The sequence below is a fragment of the Cavia porcellus genome, unplaced genomic scaffold (assembly GCF_034190915.1).
Source record: "Cavia porcellus strain 051 isolate PalLab524CR breed Dunkin Hartley unplaced genomic scaffold, mCavPor4.1 scaffold_15, whole genome shotgun sequence".
NCBI lineage: Eukaryota > Metazoa > Chordata > Mammalia > Rodentia > Caviidae > Cavia > Cavia porcellus.
This window is the reverse complement of record NW_026947498.1, coordinates 35,744,030-35,762,758: the sequence shown is the minus strand read 5'-3', so window position 1 is coordinate 35,762,758 and position 18,729 is coordinate 35,744,030. Positions and strand designations below refer to the sequence as shown.

General features: G+C 33.2%; 1 protein-coding gene across 2 annotated transcripts in view; it reads right to left on the bottom strand.

Moving 5' to 3' along the window:
- Epha3 (EPH receptor A3) overlaps positions 1 to 18,729 on the bottom strand; it is a 368,574-nt gene that overhangs the window by 123,631 nt on the left and 226,214 nt on the right. For both annotated transcript variants that reach the window (XM_063224777.1, XM_063224778.1), the window contains exons 4-5: positions 3,168 to 3,323; positions 2,156 to 2,491 (exon numbers count right to left, since the gene is read on the bottom strand). In XM_063224777.1, the coding sequence (XP_063080847.1) occupies positions 2,156 to 2,491; positions 3,168 to 3,323 (492 nt within the window). The remainder of the gene's footprint in view (positions 1 to 2,155; positions 2,492 to 3,167; positions 3,324 to 18,729) is intronic.

Below are 18,729 nucleotides of genomic sequence, written 5' to 3'. Positions count from 1 at the left end.
CAGTTGGTCCAGCATGCAAGTTCTAATGGGAAAATTTACACGTTCATTAAGTAGGATCAGAATAATGATTCAGTGCACATCATTTAAGCCACGCTCTTCCACAAATAATAATTACTTATTAGCATCAGATGATGTAAAAGGATAAAATTTTCATGAATGTATGAGAGCAGAAGCACAGAGAACAAAACAAATTTGGAAACAGAAGGTGATATATCTGATATATATAACATATAATCTGAGAGGAGCTATATCCAAAATATCTATCCACAGACATGGCATGAAAGGAAAAGAAAGACACATACTATCTCAGGACAGTGGAGAGCTCTCTTATCCAAGATTTGTAATTTTGGTTGCTGGATTATGGGGAGGATGAAGGTGGACCTCAGATACTGAGTGTAAGACACTACTTAACATATTTGAAAAATTAACCTGTGTAAGTGAATTTCTATTCTACTCTGTCAAAGTAGGTAGGAATGCTTACCAATATAAAACATATCGACAAGCAGGACACCATAATGGCACATACTTACTATTAACTTTGGATGACATCACTGTGTACTCTTGGCAGGTAAACTAACCTTCCTAAGTCAGCCAAGTGAGAGAAACTGCAGTGAGTTTTTGGATCACAATTTTGCTGCTAGAAAACCCCTTTGAGCTGATAGCAGAATTAAGTCACTTCTATTTTCTCTGCCTACAGCAGCATTCAATATATTTTCAGATATTTTCAGGGCAGTTCCTTGACCTAAGGCCTTTCATCGCCTGAGACACCTGCCTATCAGGAGCCTGGTTTACACTCAATCTTGCCAGTTTACAGGTGAACACATCTGGAGCAGACACATGAATCTGGAGTACTAATTCAGGCATTCTCTAATTGGCATCCTTTCTCTTTCTCACTCTCTCTCTCTCGTTTTTTCAGCTCAAAACTATGTTTAAGTTTATGTTTACATAATACTTTAGCATCTTTGAATCAAACTGCTTGTCCGTACTTAGGATATCTGTAACAATTACGAGTAACAAACGTATCAATTTAACAATGCACAAGGTATATAGATTATAAAAGAAAACTATATTACTCGTTTATCCCCACTATCAATACTGAAAAACTTATCTCCTATTTCAAAGAAGCATAATTTGTATGTAAATGATTATCCAGGCACACACACACACACACACACACACACACACACACACACACACACATATAAGTAGTCCTATGTAAAATCCATAAGTAATTTACACAGAGGATTTAGAGTGATCAAAGAATATAATTTGCTAAGAATAAACAAGAGAAAATCTAGGGATATGATGAAGAAATATGAGATAATTTTATGCTTTCTAAATTCTTCTGTCTTATATTAAACAGCCTTTGCTTGCAACCTGTCAATATATTTTTCTTTTCATTTGTAAAATGTCAGTAGAAATGTGGTGGATAAAATTACTCAACATTGGGGCTGGGGATTTAGCTCAGCGGCTTAAGCACCTGCCTTGCAAGCAGGTAGTCGTGAGTTCGATCCCTGGTACTGATAAAAAAAAAAAAATTACCCAACATCAGGGAATGTTTTTAGTTTAAATATTTGAATTGTTTTCCAACAAGATGTTTTAAAATCATGATTCTTCATTATTCCATATTTTCAATTTACAAGCAAGAAACTTACCTATTAAATCAATAGTTTATTTTCTTATCTTTAATGAAGCAGAATGAACATTAGGGATATAATATTTTGGGCTTTTTAGGAACATAAAATATTTGAATATCTATGTAAAATTAAATCATAAATAATATAAAAGTATTTGAAGATTTGAAAATTCTGCATGACCTTTTCAAACCTCTGGTTCAGGGCATAAAGTCAACACTTAGAAATGTTCCAAGGATACTGACAACTATTGTAACAGAGCCCTAAATGTTTAGGGATTCCAATACTGCAAGTGATGGGTATAAAGTAGTTTTAAATTATGTAACAGCTAGTGTTTATTTTCACCTGAAGAAATATACTGATTATTGAATATATTATCACGCTCTCACCATAATAGAAGAGAAAATACTGTCCCCCCCCTTTTTTTTTGTTTTTTCCCTTATTCCCTTTTCTGTTCTCTCAGCGGAAAGCATCAGTTGGTTTCCTGTGACAGCAGTTAGAGGTACCCAGCGTGTACTCACCAGCCTGATTAGTTGTGATGCTGACTGCAGCAAACTGTCGTGGTGCGGAGCTCAGCTCCGACACCCCGTTAATTGCATCAATCTCAAAGGTGTAGTTCGTGTGTGCCAGGAGGTCTGTCACTGTCACTGTGGTGTTGGTGAGTCCAAACTGTCGGGGGAGGAAGCGAACGTTGGGGCTGCAGGGCTCACACTGTTGCACATTCCACCCACACTTTTTACATAGGATGTTGAAGGTAATGTCTTTCCGGCCTCCTGTGTCTAGGGGCCAGCTCCAGTCCAGGATAACCGAGGTCTCATTTATATTAGAGATAACATTCCTTGGTGCAGATGGAGGTCCTGCAAAGTAGTTCAACAAAGATTAATGGGCCTCACTTCTGTGCTCTACTACAAGAAAAATAGATAATTTACAATACAGCTGAAAGAGGTAAATAACCATCCTGTCTTTATTATCTGCTTTTAACTCATCCTTAGAGGATGCATGAGATTATAGACACATGGATTCAAGAGTGCTGTCCTCCCCAAGGTAGGAAGCGGGAGTTGCGTTCACAATGTCCAGCAAAGGAATTTACCACTAAATTCAATACCCTGGTGAATAGTTACAAAAACTTTCGTATTACTTTTATAAATCTTAGTCTTTTCCCCTATGACCTATGACCGACAGATGGCAAGAGGGAATAGAAAAGTAAAAAACCAAATCCCCTGCCTATACCCTCCCTGATTCTGTCAAATGTAATGCAAGATCTTAAAACAAGATACAGAAAATTTCTTTTCTTCCTCGTGGTCACATTGCAAGAAGTACTTTAAAATCTAATTCATTTTGTGTGATAAATGCTGCATTTCTGGTAAGCCAAGCATGAAAAGTGAAGCAGAGAAGCTTTCAGTTTGCACATGGGTGATGGAAGGCAATGGGCGGATGCTTAAAACACATACACATAAACCAAAAAGATAGCATAATAATGAGAAGAAAAAACCAAACAAACATGGAGGCATGGGTTGCAGCAAAACTACTCACGGGTACAAGCCATGGATGGAGGGTCTTTGTCTGCGCGGAAGTAATTATTCTCACACCTGCAGTTCATTGAACCTTCTTCGTTAGTAGAGCTGTGAGGCGGGCATTTAGCGCATTTCATGTTACCATCCGCAGCCTTGTAGAAGCCCGGCCGACAAGCTACAAACAAAATAAGTGTTTTAAAGTTCTGTGATGATTTTGTGAATACATTTTGAAAACATGCAAAACAGATTCAGGATGTTGTAGCCCTAATTCATCATAAATAGAAATCAATTTTTATTAGTAGAATTTACAGAAGCAAATAGTGTGACCCAGTGTGCTTTTCTTTTTTCCTATGTACGTTTGAATTTGTATCAACTGTTAAGGGAAAAAAGGCCTAGAAGATTTAGATTATTTTGGCTCTAGAGGATGATGAAATATCCAGCTTGTGTTTTCACAGCTTTACTTGGCATTGGATTATTTGTGGAGAAAATAAAGCAAAACCATGTCACCATGCAGTCATTCCCTTTCTAAAGCATGAGGCAATGTGTGCACCCTCTGTGCTGTGGTTCACAGTGTGTTACACGTTGACTTGTTTTCAAATTGCTCTATGTGTGTAAACTGTCTCCTACAAATTGTAATCAACTGATGGAAGAATCATGGCTTCCCACATATTTTAAGATTCTTGATCATAATTTTATGGACTATAATTTTTTAAATTTTTATCTTGAAATAAATTCTGTGGAAAATGCTTATATAATGATTGAAATATACTCACTGTCCTGTATCTGAACTACATGAGGAAATACAGGTTGTTTTAAAACTGATATGTGTATCTAGTGGACAAAGTATCTAAAAGTGTACCTTTATGTAGTGTAATTGTTTGAGGTGTTTTGTGTGTTTTCTGGCCTATTAATCTGGCTATCAATCTATATAGATGATGATCAACTTTGTAACATAAGATAAATAAGTGAACATGATGCTGGAATAATGAAAGGAGAGTGGATCGGGGGGGAAGTGAGATGTGTTATGTTCATGTACCAAATTCCTACAGCAAATGTAATCATTACATACTGCATGCGTGTGCTAATAAAAGTCAAAATAAAAAAACAAACTCCAACAGGCTGCACATATTTAAAATGTGTCATTTAATCAGTTTGGGCAAGTATATATACTCCACAAAGATAACAAACATTTCATCACCAAAAAATTTCTGTATTTTTGTTTCTAATATGTTCTTCCTTCAATATCTATTCACAGGTAACAATTAATCTGCTTTCTTTCACTGTACATTAGTATACATTTCACAGAATTTCACATAAATGGAATTGTATGTTACATAGTCTTTTATATCTGGGTTCTTTCACTCTAAAATAGTTTTGAGAGTTATTCATGCTATCGTGTGTATCTATAATTCATTCATCTGTATTGGTGAGTAGTATTCTACTGTATAAGTCATTATTTATATACTAATTCAACTATTGATGGACTTTGACTTTTTTCCAGTTTGGGACTAAGAAATAAAGTTATTATAAATATTCATGTACAGATGTTTGTGGAAACATGGGGTTTTCTCCTGTGGGCAAATACCGAGGGATAAAATGGATGCATCATGAGTTAGGTGTATGTTAAAGTTTTATGGAAATTGTCAAAATGTTCTAGAAACAAAGTGCATCAACTTTACATTCCTATCAGCAAATTATAAGGTGTCAGTTACTCCCTATGTTTACCAGCATTTAGTCTTTTCAATTTTTGCTAATCTAAGAATACCTGACAGTATCTCACAGTGGTTTTAATTTGAAATTCTTGATAAGTAAGGAAGTAATGCATCTTTACATGTACTTTGGTGCCACTTATGTATTTTCTATTGTAAACTATTCAAATCTTTTGATTATTTCTTTATTGCCATTCTTTATATATCATAAATGCAAGTCTTTGTCTAATGTATGCATTGAATATTTTTTGCACGACAAATGAGCTGGTTATCCAACTTTGATTATAGCTTACCATTTAGTATTCATCCCCTTACTGCTTTTACATAATTATAACTCATTTATGTGATTTTCATTTAGTCTGAGAAAACCCACAGTGTTGTAGTAATTTCATTTGATTCATTTTATAATATGTTTGGAACTGAAATATCTGTGAAAATCCTAAAAAAGAAGTCTCATGACATTTCGTTAAGGAAGAAATTCAAGATTTCAATTTTAGTTTTCATCTTGATCATCTTTGGAAGTCAATAATTTTTAAAACTTAATTTCAAAAGAACATTGATATTTGATATTTTTTAGCATTTATGTATACAGTAGACTAAAGATTATCCTTGAAATCTAGAATTGTCTCCTGTCAATTTCATATTGTAAATAAAGTTTATTTTCATTCAGGAGAAAACGTGTGGGAACAAATCTTAACTTTTAGGACCATTAAATGCATTACTGAAAGGTAATATAGAGTATTAAAATAATTTTTTACTGAAAATTTCTGAAATACAATAAGAGAAATACACAGCCAAGAGAAACTTGATGTTAGAGTACCATAAAAAGACAGAAGAAATTAATCTGTCTTGGTATTTCTACTTCTTAAGAATGGCTGCTCCAAGTTCATTAAACAATGTACTGAAGAATTTTTGATATTACATTGAGATCTACTCAAATAAATTCTTCTGCCTAATCATACATTGATTAAGATTATAAATTTTAAACTTTGTAAGCACTGGTCAGAACTTGTACTTACATCTCATATTCTATTGCCACAGGGGAATGATATAAAATATATTTTAAAAATTCACTTAACTTTTGGTTTCAATTCAGTTCATCATTGAACTGAAGATTAGAAAGTAGAACTTAGATTTGAAAGTAGAAAAAAAAGTAGACATTGCTGAGTCTTCAAAAAATTAAGTTGCTTTATTCCAATGCACTTTGCTATTTTGTTTGCATGTAAGATTCCCTACCTATCTCCAGTTGAGGCTTAACTATTAGGCATAAAGATAGTCAATAAACAAATACTTTAATGTTGATATTATAAATGCTTACATGATTTTTTAAAGTAATGGCAAGGGAATTGCATAGTTATTTTTCATGGTAGCACAATTTAGTTGAATTACTGATAGTAGCTTGACGATAGCACCAAATGACAAACTGAGGAGTTAATGTGATTCAAACAGGTGACTAGATTTTATTCAGTGATTACATACTACTGAAAAGACGTTGTGCAAATATGACTCAGTAATAACATTAGAGATAACTGGAATAGGTAGACACATATACAATTTAATAAATTTTGTCAGACATTGACTATTATTATACTCTTTGATAGGCATAAATATAAAAATATCCTTATTTCATCCATATCAAAATGGGGCTTGTAACGGAAAACAGGTAGCAGGCAGACCACATTGACCACACTAGACCACATTGAACGAGCACTCAGTTTTGATTGGGTGGTTGGCAGGGACTCCTTGGAAGGAATGTGATTTAACAGAGATCATGAGAATGTGGTAGGGGCTGGCAAATAAGAATTTTAATTAAAAACAGAAATCAATATGAAATGATGAGCTACCATGTAGAGAAAGCAGAAATAATTGTGTATTATTGATTCAATATCAAAACCCACTTTTTGAATGTTAGTAGAATTTAAATTTTGTTTAAAATTATATCTAACCAAGTACTACCTTTTTCAGACTTTATTGTAATTATGTAACTCAGGATACCAGAGGCCAAATGTGGTGGTGCACATTTGTAATTCTAGCTAATTGGAGCCTGAGGCAAATGGGTTGCAAATTGAAGACCAGTCTGGACAATTTATCAGGACTCTCTCAAAATGAAATAAAAATGAGGTCCTAAATATAGTACAGTTCTTTCCTTGGACACACACAAATGCACACATGCACATCTGATCCTACTTCTTTACGTGACTGTGGCTAAACTTTTTTGCAGGAGAAAATACTTCAGGTGACATAAACAAACAGACAATTCAGTTGCTAATACACTGAATACAGTTAAAGCCTTTATGCAATTAAAATAACCTTAAAAATTCCCATTGAGTGGTATCTGTGCTTTATATTTGAGGACACACAGAAGTTCAGAAAGTTAAATGACCTAAACAGCTGGGGACAACTCAGTGTCTTCTTATAGGTGAAAGCTTGCTGATATACATTAATTGGCAATTCGTGAAAATTTGTTTAGTATAAAATAAATGTGAAACACAATGGCAAATCCAATCATAATAGTTTATTTGCATATTATTGATTCTGAAGAACATTTTATGTACCATCTTTTTATAAGTTAAACAGGCAGTGTTGCCCAAATATCCGTATTGTCAGTGCTTAAATGCCAGTGTCACAATGTTCAGAGGTGAGGCTTTAAAGTGGATGCTATGAGGGTTCTAAACTCATGTGTGGATCCATCTGTGGGTGAATTCATAGATGAATAGCCCATTAGATGGGACCCGCAGGAAGGAAATAGATGACTGAGTGCATGCTTTCGAAGTTACACCTTAACCCTTGGCCCTCTACCCTATTCCTTTCTCTTTGCTCCCAGGTACCATGATGTGACTTAGTGTCCTCTACCAGTTTTCTCTACCATGATTCTCTCTCTCACGCCAGCCTCAGAAACAAAGCAACCAGCATGAACTGAAACCTCTGAAACCATAAACCAAAATACAGCAAGATCTTGGTTCATGATGCTGCAAACACAAAGTGCACACGTGACAAATAAGACCCTGACCATCTTCTCCACACAGATTCCAGCACAGCCTTCATCCCCCAAACCATAAAACAAATTAAATTTGTAAACTGAGGTGCAAGTCTGACTACAGTCATGAATAGCTCACTAGCACATAATTCATCTGAATCTTGCAAAATTTCTTTTAAAATTAGCAGGACAGACATTAGGATTTTTATTTTACAGCCTGGACAACTGAAAGGAAGACAGAGCACTGTGCCTAAAATAACAAAGAATATTGCAGTTTAATCAATGAAGAGATTTTTTTCTGATTTCTATAAAGAAATCAATGATTAAAAGCAAGACATTCTCTGAAAGTAATAATTATTTTCCTACCAATGTAAAATAATTTTAAAGCAAAAGAAGAATGAAATGATGATATAGAATTTCAAAACAAAATAATAGGAGATTAACACTTTTCAATACTTTATGTATTGTTAGCTTCAAAGTAGTCATTCAGATTACAATATGGAGGCATGAAAAGAAATGATCAATTGAACAATGAAAGCAGAATGGTTATTTTTCTTTTTTTTTTTTCTTTTTTTTTTTTTTTTTTGTCTTTTTCGTTTTTATCGGTACCAGAGATCGAACTCACGACTGCCTGCTTGGAAGGCAGGCGCTTATGCCGCTGAGCTAAATCCCCAGCCCAGAATGGTTATTTTTCATGAACTAACAGATTAGTATATATATATATATATATATATATATATATATATATATATATCTCGATATCATATATATCTAGTGTATGTATAATTATATATACACCTATATATAAGAATATATATAGATATATATGTATATACAGATACATAATCTTTTCCCTTCTTTCTTTCTTCTTTCCCCCAGTCACAGTTATTCTTTCCTTTTGAGCAGTTTCCTTCCCTTTCACGTTCATGATATCTATTGTAGATTTTGGACCTTATTTATTCTTTTATTATTTTACACGAGGGAGACAATATGATATTTACATGTATGAGTCCAATTTATATCACTTATAATTATGGTCTCAAGTTACATCCATTTACCTATGAAAGCCTCACATTTATCCTTCTTCATAGTTGAATAATATTCCTTTGTATAAAAATACCACATTTTTTTATTCACTCCATGGTTGATAGACATTTGGGTTGTTTCCAAGATTTAGCTATTATAAATTGTACTTCCATAAACAGGGTGTACATATATTGCTGTGGCATGATGTTTTTAATTCTCCTTAGAAAATACACTGAAGGGGACTAACTGGATTGAATGGGACTTCTAATCCTAGTTTTTTTGAGGAGTCTCCATACTAATTTCCACAGTGGCCACACTAGTCAACATTCCCACCAACAGTGGAGAAGGGCTCCTTTGTCCCCACAGTCCCACCAGTATTTGTTATTGATTGCTTTCTTGATGATAGCCATTCTTTCCAGAGTGAAATAGAATCTTAATGTTGTTTTAATTTGCATTTCTCCTATGACTAGTGATTAATGATATAAACTTTTTCTTCTTTGACTTTGGATGTTGGGTATTTTGTCTCAACAACAAGAAAAGTAACTACGACAGTGTTGCAAAGTGAACTGCCATATTCATTTCATCAACAAATATTCTCTGTCTCTTGTGGTAAATCAACTTGTACTTAAATACCTGTTATATCTACTTTATCTTTCAAAACATTCTCAGGAATGTGTTACAGACTTTCCTCTAAGGGTTATGCATACTTGTATTTTACTACCTTTGCTTATGTAAGCCAAAACGATGACTGTATTTTGAAAGTATATCCTTATCTTGAACATAAAACTAGTAATACAACAATCAGCATATTTTCCTCATTTGAGTGTTATGTTAGATGCTAAAGAAGAAATACTATATAAAAGAAAAATCAAGTAAAGAGTAGAAAGTAAATATATTAATGTAATTTGTTTCCTTTATTTCCTCAGAGAAGTCCTGGCTAACTTATAAGTGTGAGTAACTGTGCAATCACAGCCCAATTGGAATTATGGGGATGATGGTAAAACCCTGTAACTTTTGAAATATTTTAAATATTAACAGACATTTTGAAAGACACTAGAGTTCTTTCCCCCCCAGGTGGTACATGATGACCTGCCCCAGTTTTAAGAACAGTTTGAGCATTACTTTCCAATAAAAAATATCACCAAACAGGGAAGAAATGGGTATGTGACCCATTTCTCAATAAGCCCAGCTGAAGATAAAACTTGATAGCTTTAAAAGTATGTTGCTAACAATTTCAAGTCTCCATACATTCTGAGTAGAAGTGAAGATGGAATACCCTGAGACTGCCACAAAATCACTGACAAATCTGCTTCTTATAACTAACTTTTTGTCTATGTGAAACAGGGTTTTCTGCAGTGACGGCACCCACAATGCATTTCATTTTAGACTGGACGTAAACAACACACTTTGGGTGACACTCTCTTCCAGCAACTTTAGGTAGGGCCATCTAGTCCAGAAAACAAGTTCAAGGCATTCACTGCTTCTTTCTTATGATGAGTTGTGTAATTATTTCATTATATATTATAATGTAATAATAAATATAAATAAAATGTACAATAGACATAATGTCCTTGAATCATCCTGAAATCATCTCTTGATCATAGTCCCTAGGAAAAATATCTTCCAAGAAACATGTCCCTGGTGTCAAAAAGGTTAGCAAGTACTGTATTAGAAAATAACAATTTTTTTAAAGATGAGCAGAGTAGACAAATGTATACATGTCCAGATTTATACAGTGACAAATTTTAATACTAAAAAAGAAAACAACCACATCTCGATAGTCAAAGCCTTTCTCAGTTTACAGCAGCTACTAAAGAAATAATTAAGGTTTATACACATATCAAATTCCACTGCCTAGTTTATATGTTCCCCTTTGTCATCCAATATTTAATGGCCCTTTCGGTCCAATGTTTATAAAAATTATTCACAGATTTATTGTCCTGTGTAGTAAACTCACAGAAGGGTTAACTTCATTAAAATGTTTTAAATCTAGAGAATTTTTCCACCTCTTAAAATGATCACCGATTATTTTCTCTATGTTTAATAATGGAGATTTTTGAACGTGTGAAAGAAACTCTCATCTTTTACTGTGTATCCTGTTAAACCAGATGTCAGATGATCCATGAGTCTGAATTAATATTCATTAAAAATGAAAACAAGATTTCCTAGAATTGAACTTTTATGCTATCTGGATATCCTAGGAATGAAATTTGTTCATATAATGTTTGTATTCAATTATATTGACCGAAGTAGTGACTGATTTTCCTTCTTTTAATCCCAACACTTCCAGATGTTTCTAATACATTAGGGGACAACTAGTACCCTATAATTCAGAAAATATAGGGTTTGATGTAGTTTTTTTTTTTTTTTTTTTTTTTTTTTTTTTTTACTAAAGACAGATTTTCTCAAATTCAATCATCATGTTTTCAAATACTAATAAGATGACAGAGATCATGTTTTTATATTCTATAAATGTCTTCAATTTCATTTTGAATAATTATGAATTCTCAGGTTAAATTCTGAGCAATACAGAGATAGAAAATATGTGTTAATTCTATATGCCTTGTGCCTAACACACTATCCAGCATCTAAGCAGTTGATGAGATACATTTTTAAAATATATAATTAATTCGCTAGCAATGTCTTTGCAAGACTTCCAACTCCTAATTAAGAGAGAGCTGGTATTAACTAAGTTGTTTCTAAAATCCTTCAGTCTGAAGATTTTTAAAATATCAATATTTTGACCCCAAACTTGTAAATTTGTTAACGCTGAGTAGAAAAATAAAACAAAGTATTTTAGTTGTTATTCTTTTTGCAAGAATGAAAATTAGGCATTAATACTATAAAATCATATATAGCAACAAGAAAGGCAAATGAAGTTCTTTCGTAGCTTAAAAGTAATGCAAGTATTTGAAAAGACAACAAAGATTATTTCAGTATTTTCCTGTACCGAAGAGGTTTATTTGTGCTGATTTTTATGTTTGGATAAATTGAAAGATAAATTGCCTAACATATAATTTCCTGTTAATATACTTTCATCTTAGCCAATAACTTTATGAAACTACATTTGATGTTATTTTGCCTATTTTGTACAACTTAGAGAAGAATACTAAACATTTGGGAATATCATGGAAATGAACAGAAGTAAAAGCAAAATTTGCGGAAATTAAAAACATTGTCATTAACTTTTAATTTTTAATATGTCAATGATTATTTTATGTTTTAATGAGAAACTGAGCCTCATATTGAAAATATAATTTAGAGAGTGAATTTTCTTTCCCCTATCCTGCAGTGGAAACTTATTTCCTTTTTGGTGTAATCTTGTCTTAATTTTTCTATTGTAAATGTTGAGTTAGTAAAGGTATCCCTGGACTTCTTTTGAGCAAACCAAAAATAAACATTAAAAATCCCAAAGTGGGCCTCAGTAAAACAAATAAGGTGGAATCTTTGACAAGCTTATTTTCCATTGAGAAACACTAAGGATATGAATAAGATAATAGGAGGAAGTCAAAATAATACCAATTTGAGTTGGATTAATTAGAAATATTTACGGAAACTGCTGATTTCACATTTGTGAAGGTGAAACAAAAAACAGGAACTTAGGCCTCTGGGGATAAAATATAAAATAAAAACTCCTGGAAAATAATAAAGGAAACTCTGAAATGGGGAGTACATGAGCACCACAGATCCAGTGACTAATACTTACAGAGAGCTGGGAGATGGAATCTTGGCCTTGTTCCCAAAGCACACAACACATTTTCCTACAAGTTGTAATTGATGAGTTTGAGCTATGCTGATACAGAGAATGGTTAAAGTTACCTTACTTACTGAAAGAAAAACAAATGCACTTAGTAAACCATGGTGGCTACTGTTGAAAGAAAGTAGACAGCCTTTGGGTTGCAAGTGATTTTTGTGTCCATTTGACTAATGTGGTTGACTTTTAGAAGAAACATGGTCCTAATTAAGGGTTAAAAGGCTCATTTCAATTTGAATTAACTTTAAATTAAGAAAATAAAGCTGTTTGTAAATAGGGCCCTTTTAGTATTCAAACCTTAGCTCTGTATAACAGGGCTGTATTACCAATTCCCAGCCATAAACACAAACTAATGACCAGAACCAGCAACGACTAAACACATGATTTCCTGGTCTTGCAATTCCTGGCCTGACAAGGTCTATTTGCCCATACAAGGTCAAAGCGACTGTTTATTCCCAAAATGAGCTGCACTCCACAATCTTACAGGAACTCTATTCTTCGCCATCTGAATGGAGGTACAATGCTTTGAGGCAAAGCCCAGGCATTTCAATACACTGGAAATGCCTGCTTTCAGTCATTAAACTGTGCCTGCAATGTGTAGGATTTACCATGTGATCAAGTGTTTCCTTCTGTTCTTCCACTGTTCAATGAAAAAGGTCCAAGGCAAAATGCCTCCATACTGTTAAACACAGCAGAACCAATCACGATGTAAGATGGTTCAAAGATAACTTACTAACAAGACTTCATTGTGCTGTTTCTTCATCAGAGTTTGCAAGACATGTGCCAGTAACACTGAGAGAATTCTAGAACATTCTAACCGCTAAGGAAGTGCTAGAACAACCGTTGGGCCTAGGATATGGGAGCTTTTGCCAACTTTTCTGCCATCCAGTTTAAAGAATTGTACATACTCAGAGCAGCAGTAGTGTGGTGTTTCTTTTCTTTATTACTGGTGCTCAGGAGATAAAAAAGGTTAATAGGAATGTGGCTATAATAGCACATAGTGAGGAACAAATAAAGGAAAGCATTTTTATGAGATAGCTTAGGTGAAGGTCAAAATGTCTAGGACTTCAAAACTAAATTTAAGACTTATTAAGAGATAGCCAGAGAAGCTTTCCAGGTTAGTGCCAGAAATTTTTTTAGTCCAAAATAAAAGCTATAATATTTCAGAAAACTCCTCCTAGGGGGAATTTTGGAGGTTGAAACTTATTTTTACATCTAAGTGCTCACTATCATGGACTGACATTTCCCACTTAGCACTGGAGTCATTCCTAGAAAATAACAATTGATTACAGCACAATATTTATCCTTACAATTTATTTTTTAAAAAAATAGAACTGGCATAACTTTTGAATATGTAAGCTACAATATCATACAGACTAGAGGTTAGAGATATATGTGATGAAAACCTTAGATGTAACATTTCCAAAGGACATATTTATATGACTGCACAAAGAGCAGTTAGGTTTAGTGTCTATTCATTTGCACAAAGATATATAAATAATGACATTTATAATATTGTAAACTAGAAAAAATGTATTTCTTAAATTTAGAAATTAGTTAAATAATGCTATATTAGTGGATATTCATAACTTACTATTTTCAAGATGATAATATCTCATATCTTCATAAAATTGTAAAGAAAAATAAAATAGTGTGTATATAACCATGTTTATACTGTTTTTTCTGAGTTTTCTAAATCATCAAATATGAACATTAGTATTTGAGTAATGACAAACTTCAAAATGTCTTAGAAGCAAAAGCTTATTACACAGACAAATAAAATATATTTTGGTAAATATATGTATATATATATATATGCAATTATCTGTGTATAATTTGACCTTTGGTAACATATCATGTACAGCTAAAGTACGGAATTAAGTATGCCTGCTGTATAAGGGGCTAAAATGTAGACATTTATGCTCTGCAGGCTGTTTACACAAAAACCCCGACACACATGCACAAACACATGATTTTTATTGGATCTTGTTTCTATCATACTTAATTTTCACCTTTTTTCTTTCTTTAAAAAATGCTACTTGGAATGAAAGTATGGTTGACTGAAAACTGACAATTTTGTGCATTTTACACTTCTGACCTGAAATACTTAAAATTCATCATAAGAAAATGTATAGTAATAATAGTACAATTTTTAAAGTTCAGGTTTTAAATCAAAATATATAAATGGTGAAAAACTTGGAAGGCTAAAGACAAAATAATGTGATTTCTGCAGGAGGCAGAAATCTTTGTTCACTTAATTACATTATTAATTATCTATTCTGCAAAAAAAAGATGGCTGTATGGAGATTTGAGAAATAGTACCATCACTTTTTTTACGTCAGAAATATTTAAGTTTTATTTTATTATTTAGATAAGATTGCCAATTTATATTTTAAAAAACTAACTTCTAGTTTACACCTTAATTTATATACAATTCTTCCACTACAATTTCAATTTTTGAATTTTGCAAAAGATTAATAGAATATTATGTTTTAAAAGACAGTGGATTTAACATAAACCTACACTGTGTTACTCATATTTTGAGTATGAGTTTTATTACTATATAAAATGACCAACTAGTGATTTAAAAGTAATTTAAAAGTAATATTTGCTTAAAATCATATTTGAAATTTTTATAAAGCAGCAGAAAAATAAAGTGAAATGATCTACTGTATAATTCTAGAATCTGCTTTTCTCATTTGGTTTTCTATTTATAGAATTCTATAGAATTTCTATTTATTTTTCCAAGGCATAAATGAAAATTCTAATTTAAGATATTTTGAAATTCATTCTATAAGAGAATAAGAATGTATTTCATAAGGAATACAGTATTTGAAGTGTAAGTGCATGCCAGGGGATGAGTAAAACTATTAGCTAAAAATTACTTAAAGAACACTTAAAATAATCATACTTTTTGAGAAAATGTGTTTATAATTACAGATAATTGCATTTTTATATACACTACTTAAATTTTGTATAAACTGCATTCTTCTTCATTCTGGAATAATAACTGTTCTATAAACATATAAATAAAACTTCTAGGCATCTGTGCTACAGGATCACTCTAGATCTCAGTATCTTCTAAGTACTGGAGTAGTATGATCTTCCCCAGGTACCCTTGGTGAAGAAGTCTGTTGTCTTTTTAGAGCTGAAAGCTATGGCCTTGACAGTGTTCTTGGAAGTCATTCCACGTGGCCTTTGAGGCCTGAGGCTCCTCCCTTCCACCTGGCTCTGGTTCCGTCAGCATGAGTCACCTCTGAAAAGCTTCCCTGGGCCCCATCTCTCAGTGTGTGGTCATTGGGTTCATTAGTGAAATTTGGCACCAGCAGAAAGCATCAGGCAGTGAACAACAAGAGTGATGAGGATGAGGTGACAGGGAAGAGCTTAATGGAGGCATCCTATGAGGTACTGGAGCCACAAGATATTTTCAACTTTATCTTCCACCCCTACCTTTTAAACCAGAGATGGCATGGAAATGTATCTAATTTTGGAGTTTCTGCATATCTCCCAGGTATCAGCTGGAGAATTCTGAGCAGAGATTCATAAAAGCAGTCTAACCAGAGGTTAAGATAATGAACTTAAGGACTGGCACATTGTGGGACCGCCAACAAACATGGGAACATTCAGGTAGTGTTTGATTTTTAGTCCTTTTACCTTAATTTTTTTCTTTCCTTTTCGTTTTTGTTGTGCTTCCTCTTTTCTTTCTTTTTTTCTCTCTTTTTTAAATGGCTGGATAGAATTCCAGCCACATAAAACTCATCCCATCCCCCAAACAGAGATAATCTCTTCTATACTCCTTTATTCTTTCTTTTCTACTCCTTTTCTATTTCCCCAAATTTCATGTGACCATCCTTTGACCTCTAGACTTCCTTGTACTTTCTTCTTAATTATCTTAATTTTATATATTATTTTCCCTAAATTTCCCATCACAGGGTAAATTCATTCTACCAAAGTGAAACATTTTGCATACAAACTCAGTTTATGATCAATTTTGTTATATAATTATAGACTTTGATTCTATGATATAAAATACAAACTTAGTAGTTATCACAGTTTATCAGTTTCTGGTGGTGCTAGGTGCTCTTGTCTCTGCCAAGTTTACTACTTTAGCTAGGTTGTCGTATCTGTTATAATCAGTTGTTTTCCCTTCTGTAACAATAATTGGAAGTCTGGAGTAACATGTTCACCACCAACCTACATTAAAGAAATGGGGACTGAGCCAAACAGATATAAACATCCTATGCTTAATTAATTGGGAATGTAGGATCTAGCGACAGATCAACCAAGAATTTCTAACACAGAGAACACATCCTTGAAGAACAGACTTTTCCTAGAGAGGCCTTCATACTAGTGATATAGGTACAAACTATAAAGCCCCACAAGAATTATCACAGAAAACAAAATTTTAAAAAAATTTTTTTGAGATAAAAAATGACAAGACAAAAAGCAAAATGCAATCTCAAGCATCCATACCATCTAGAAAAAGTCCAGGATACACTGACATAGAAGAAACTAGAAGAAACACAACTGAAGTTTTTGAAACTTCAGTAATCAAAGTAAAGAAACTAACCCACCAGGTTGTAGAGGAAACCAAAACAGAAATAATCTCTCAGGAAGTAAAAAAAAAAATCTCAACATTTACTTTAAAAAGATAGATTAAAAAAGCAGATGATAAGAAAAGAATAGAAATCATGAATGATCAATATAGGAAAGAAATAGAATGCATGAAATGGATTCTTACACATATCCAGTGAAAGAGTTTTGCCCTAAATAGGACACTGCAGTGGTGGGAAGCTGGAAGGTGGAACCAGGGGGCTCTATCTTGAGGTCACCTTCCCTGCCCCTAGGCAATTTACTTGTGCCGTGAAATGAATTCCAATGGGCTACCTGTGCATCAGTAATGCCCCTTAAGCACCACCCCAAACCTAAGCTATATGCATGCCCCCATGTGACCTGTCCAGCAGAGAGAAAGCCAGACCTCAGTGTTTGGGGGTTCTCTCTCTGCATTCTTAAAATAAAGGCCACTTTTATTTCATATTTCTATCTTTTTAGCCATGCTGAAAATTCTGTCATCCAGGAAATTAAAAATTTTGTTGAAAGTTGGCAATCTGCTTGAACAAAACTGAAGATAGCATTTCAGACAATGAAGGCATTCTTGTGGCTAATGATAGTGAAAGGAAAGATCTCTTGAAAATAACAAAAGATCAGGAAATAATTCAATAGCTACAAGGCTATGCAAAGAAAAATAACATGAGAATAATCAGTGTCAATGAAAAAGCAAAAGGCAACACAAATGCCATAAAAAAAAAAAAAAAAAAAAAAAAAAAAAAACTACTGGCAGAATGAATAGCAGAAAATTTTGCAAGCATGGGAAAAGAATTTGACATACAAATAAGTGAGGCATATAGGGCTCGAATTAGCCATAGCCAACATGTTCATACCTACATATATAATAATCAAGATCCCAGAAATTCAGTGAAAGAACAGAATATTAAAACTTGTTAAAGAAACAGATCACATATAAAAGAAAGCCCATCTGAATTATGACATATTTCTCAACACAAATTCTCAATTCAAGATGTTTGAGATATTTCAAGTCCTGAAAGAAAACAACTTTGAACACAGATAAATATAGCCTGAAAAACTATCTTTCAAAATTACTGAAGAAATGAAATGCATCCATGACAAAGAACTACTGAAGAAATTCATGACTAATGCTACAAAGAATATAAAAAAAAAAATTCTAGAGACAAAAATGAAATCAATTCCACGAAAACAACAGAAAGAAACCATAAAGTAAGGAAAGCAATTAAACAGAGAGTAAAAGTAGGGAGCCAACAGCAGGAAAATAACATGACAAAGATAAGCCAATAGTATCAGTTGTAATCATCAATGTAAATGGCCTCAATTTACAAATCAAAATAAACAGGCTGGCAGAATGGATCAAGAAGCAAGATTCAACAATATGCTATCTACAAGAAACACATTTAACCAAAAACAAAACTCATAGAGTAAAATCCAAGGAATGGAAAACAACACTCAGTGCAATAGAAACCTAGAAAAAAGCAGGGGTAACTAATCTGTTGGCAGAAATGTGAACTTCAAACCAAGAGTG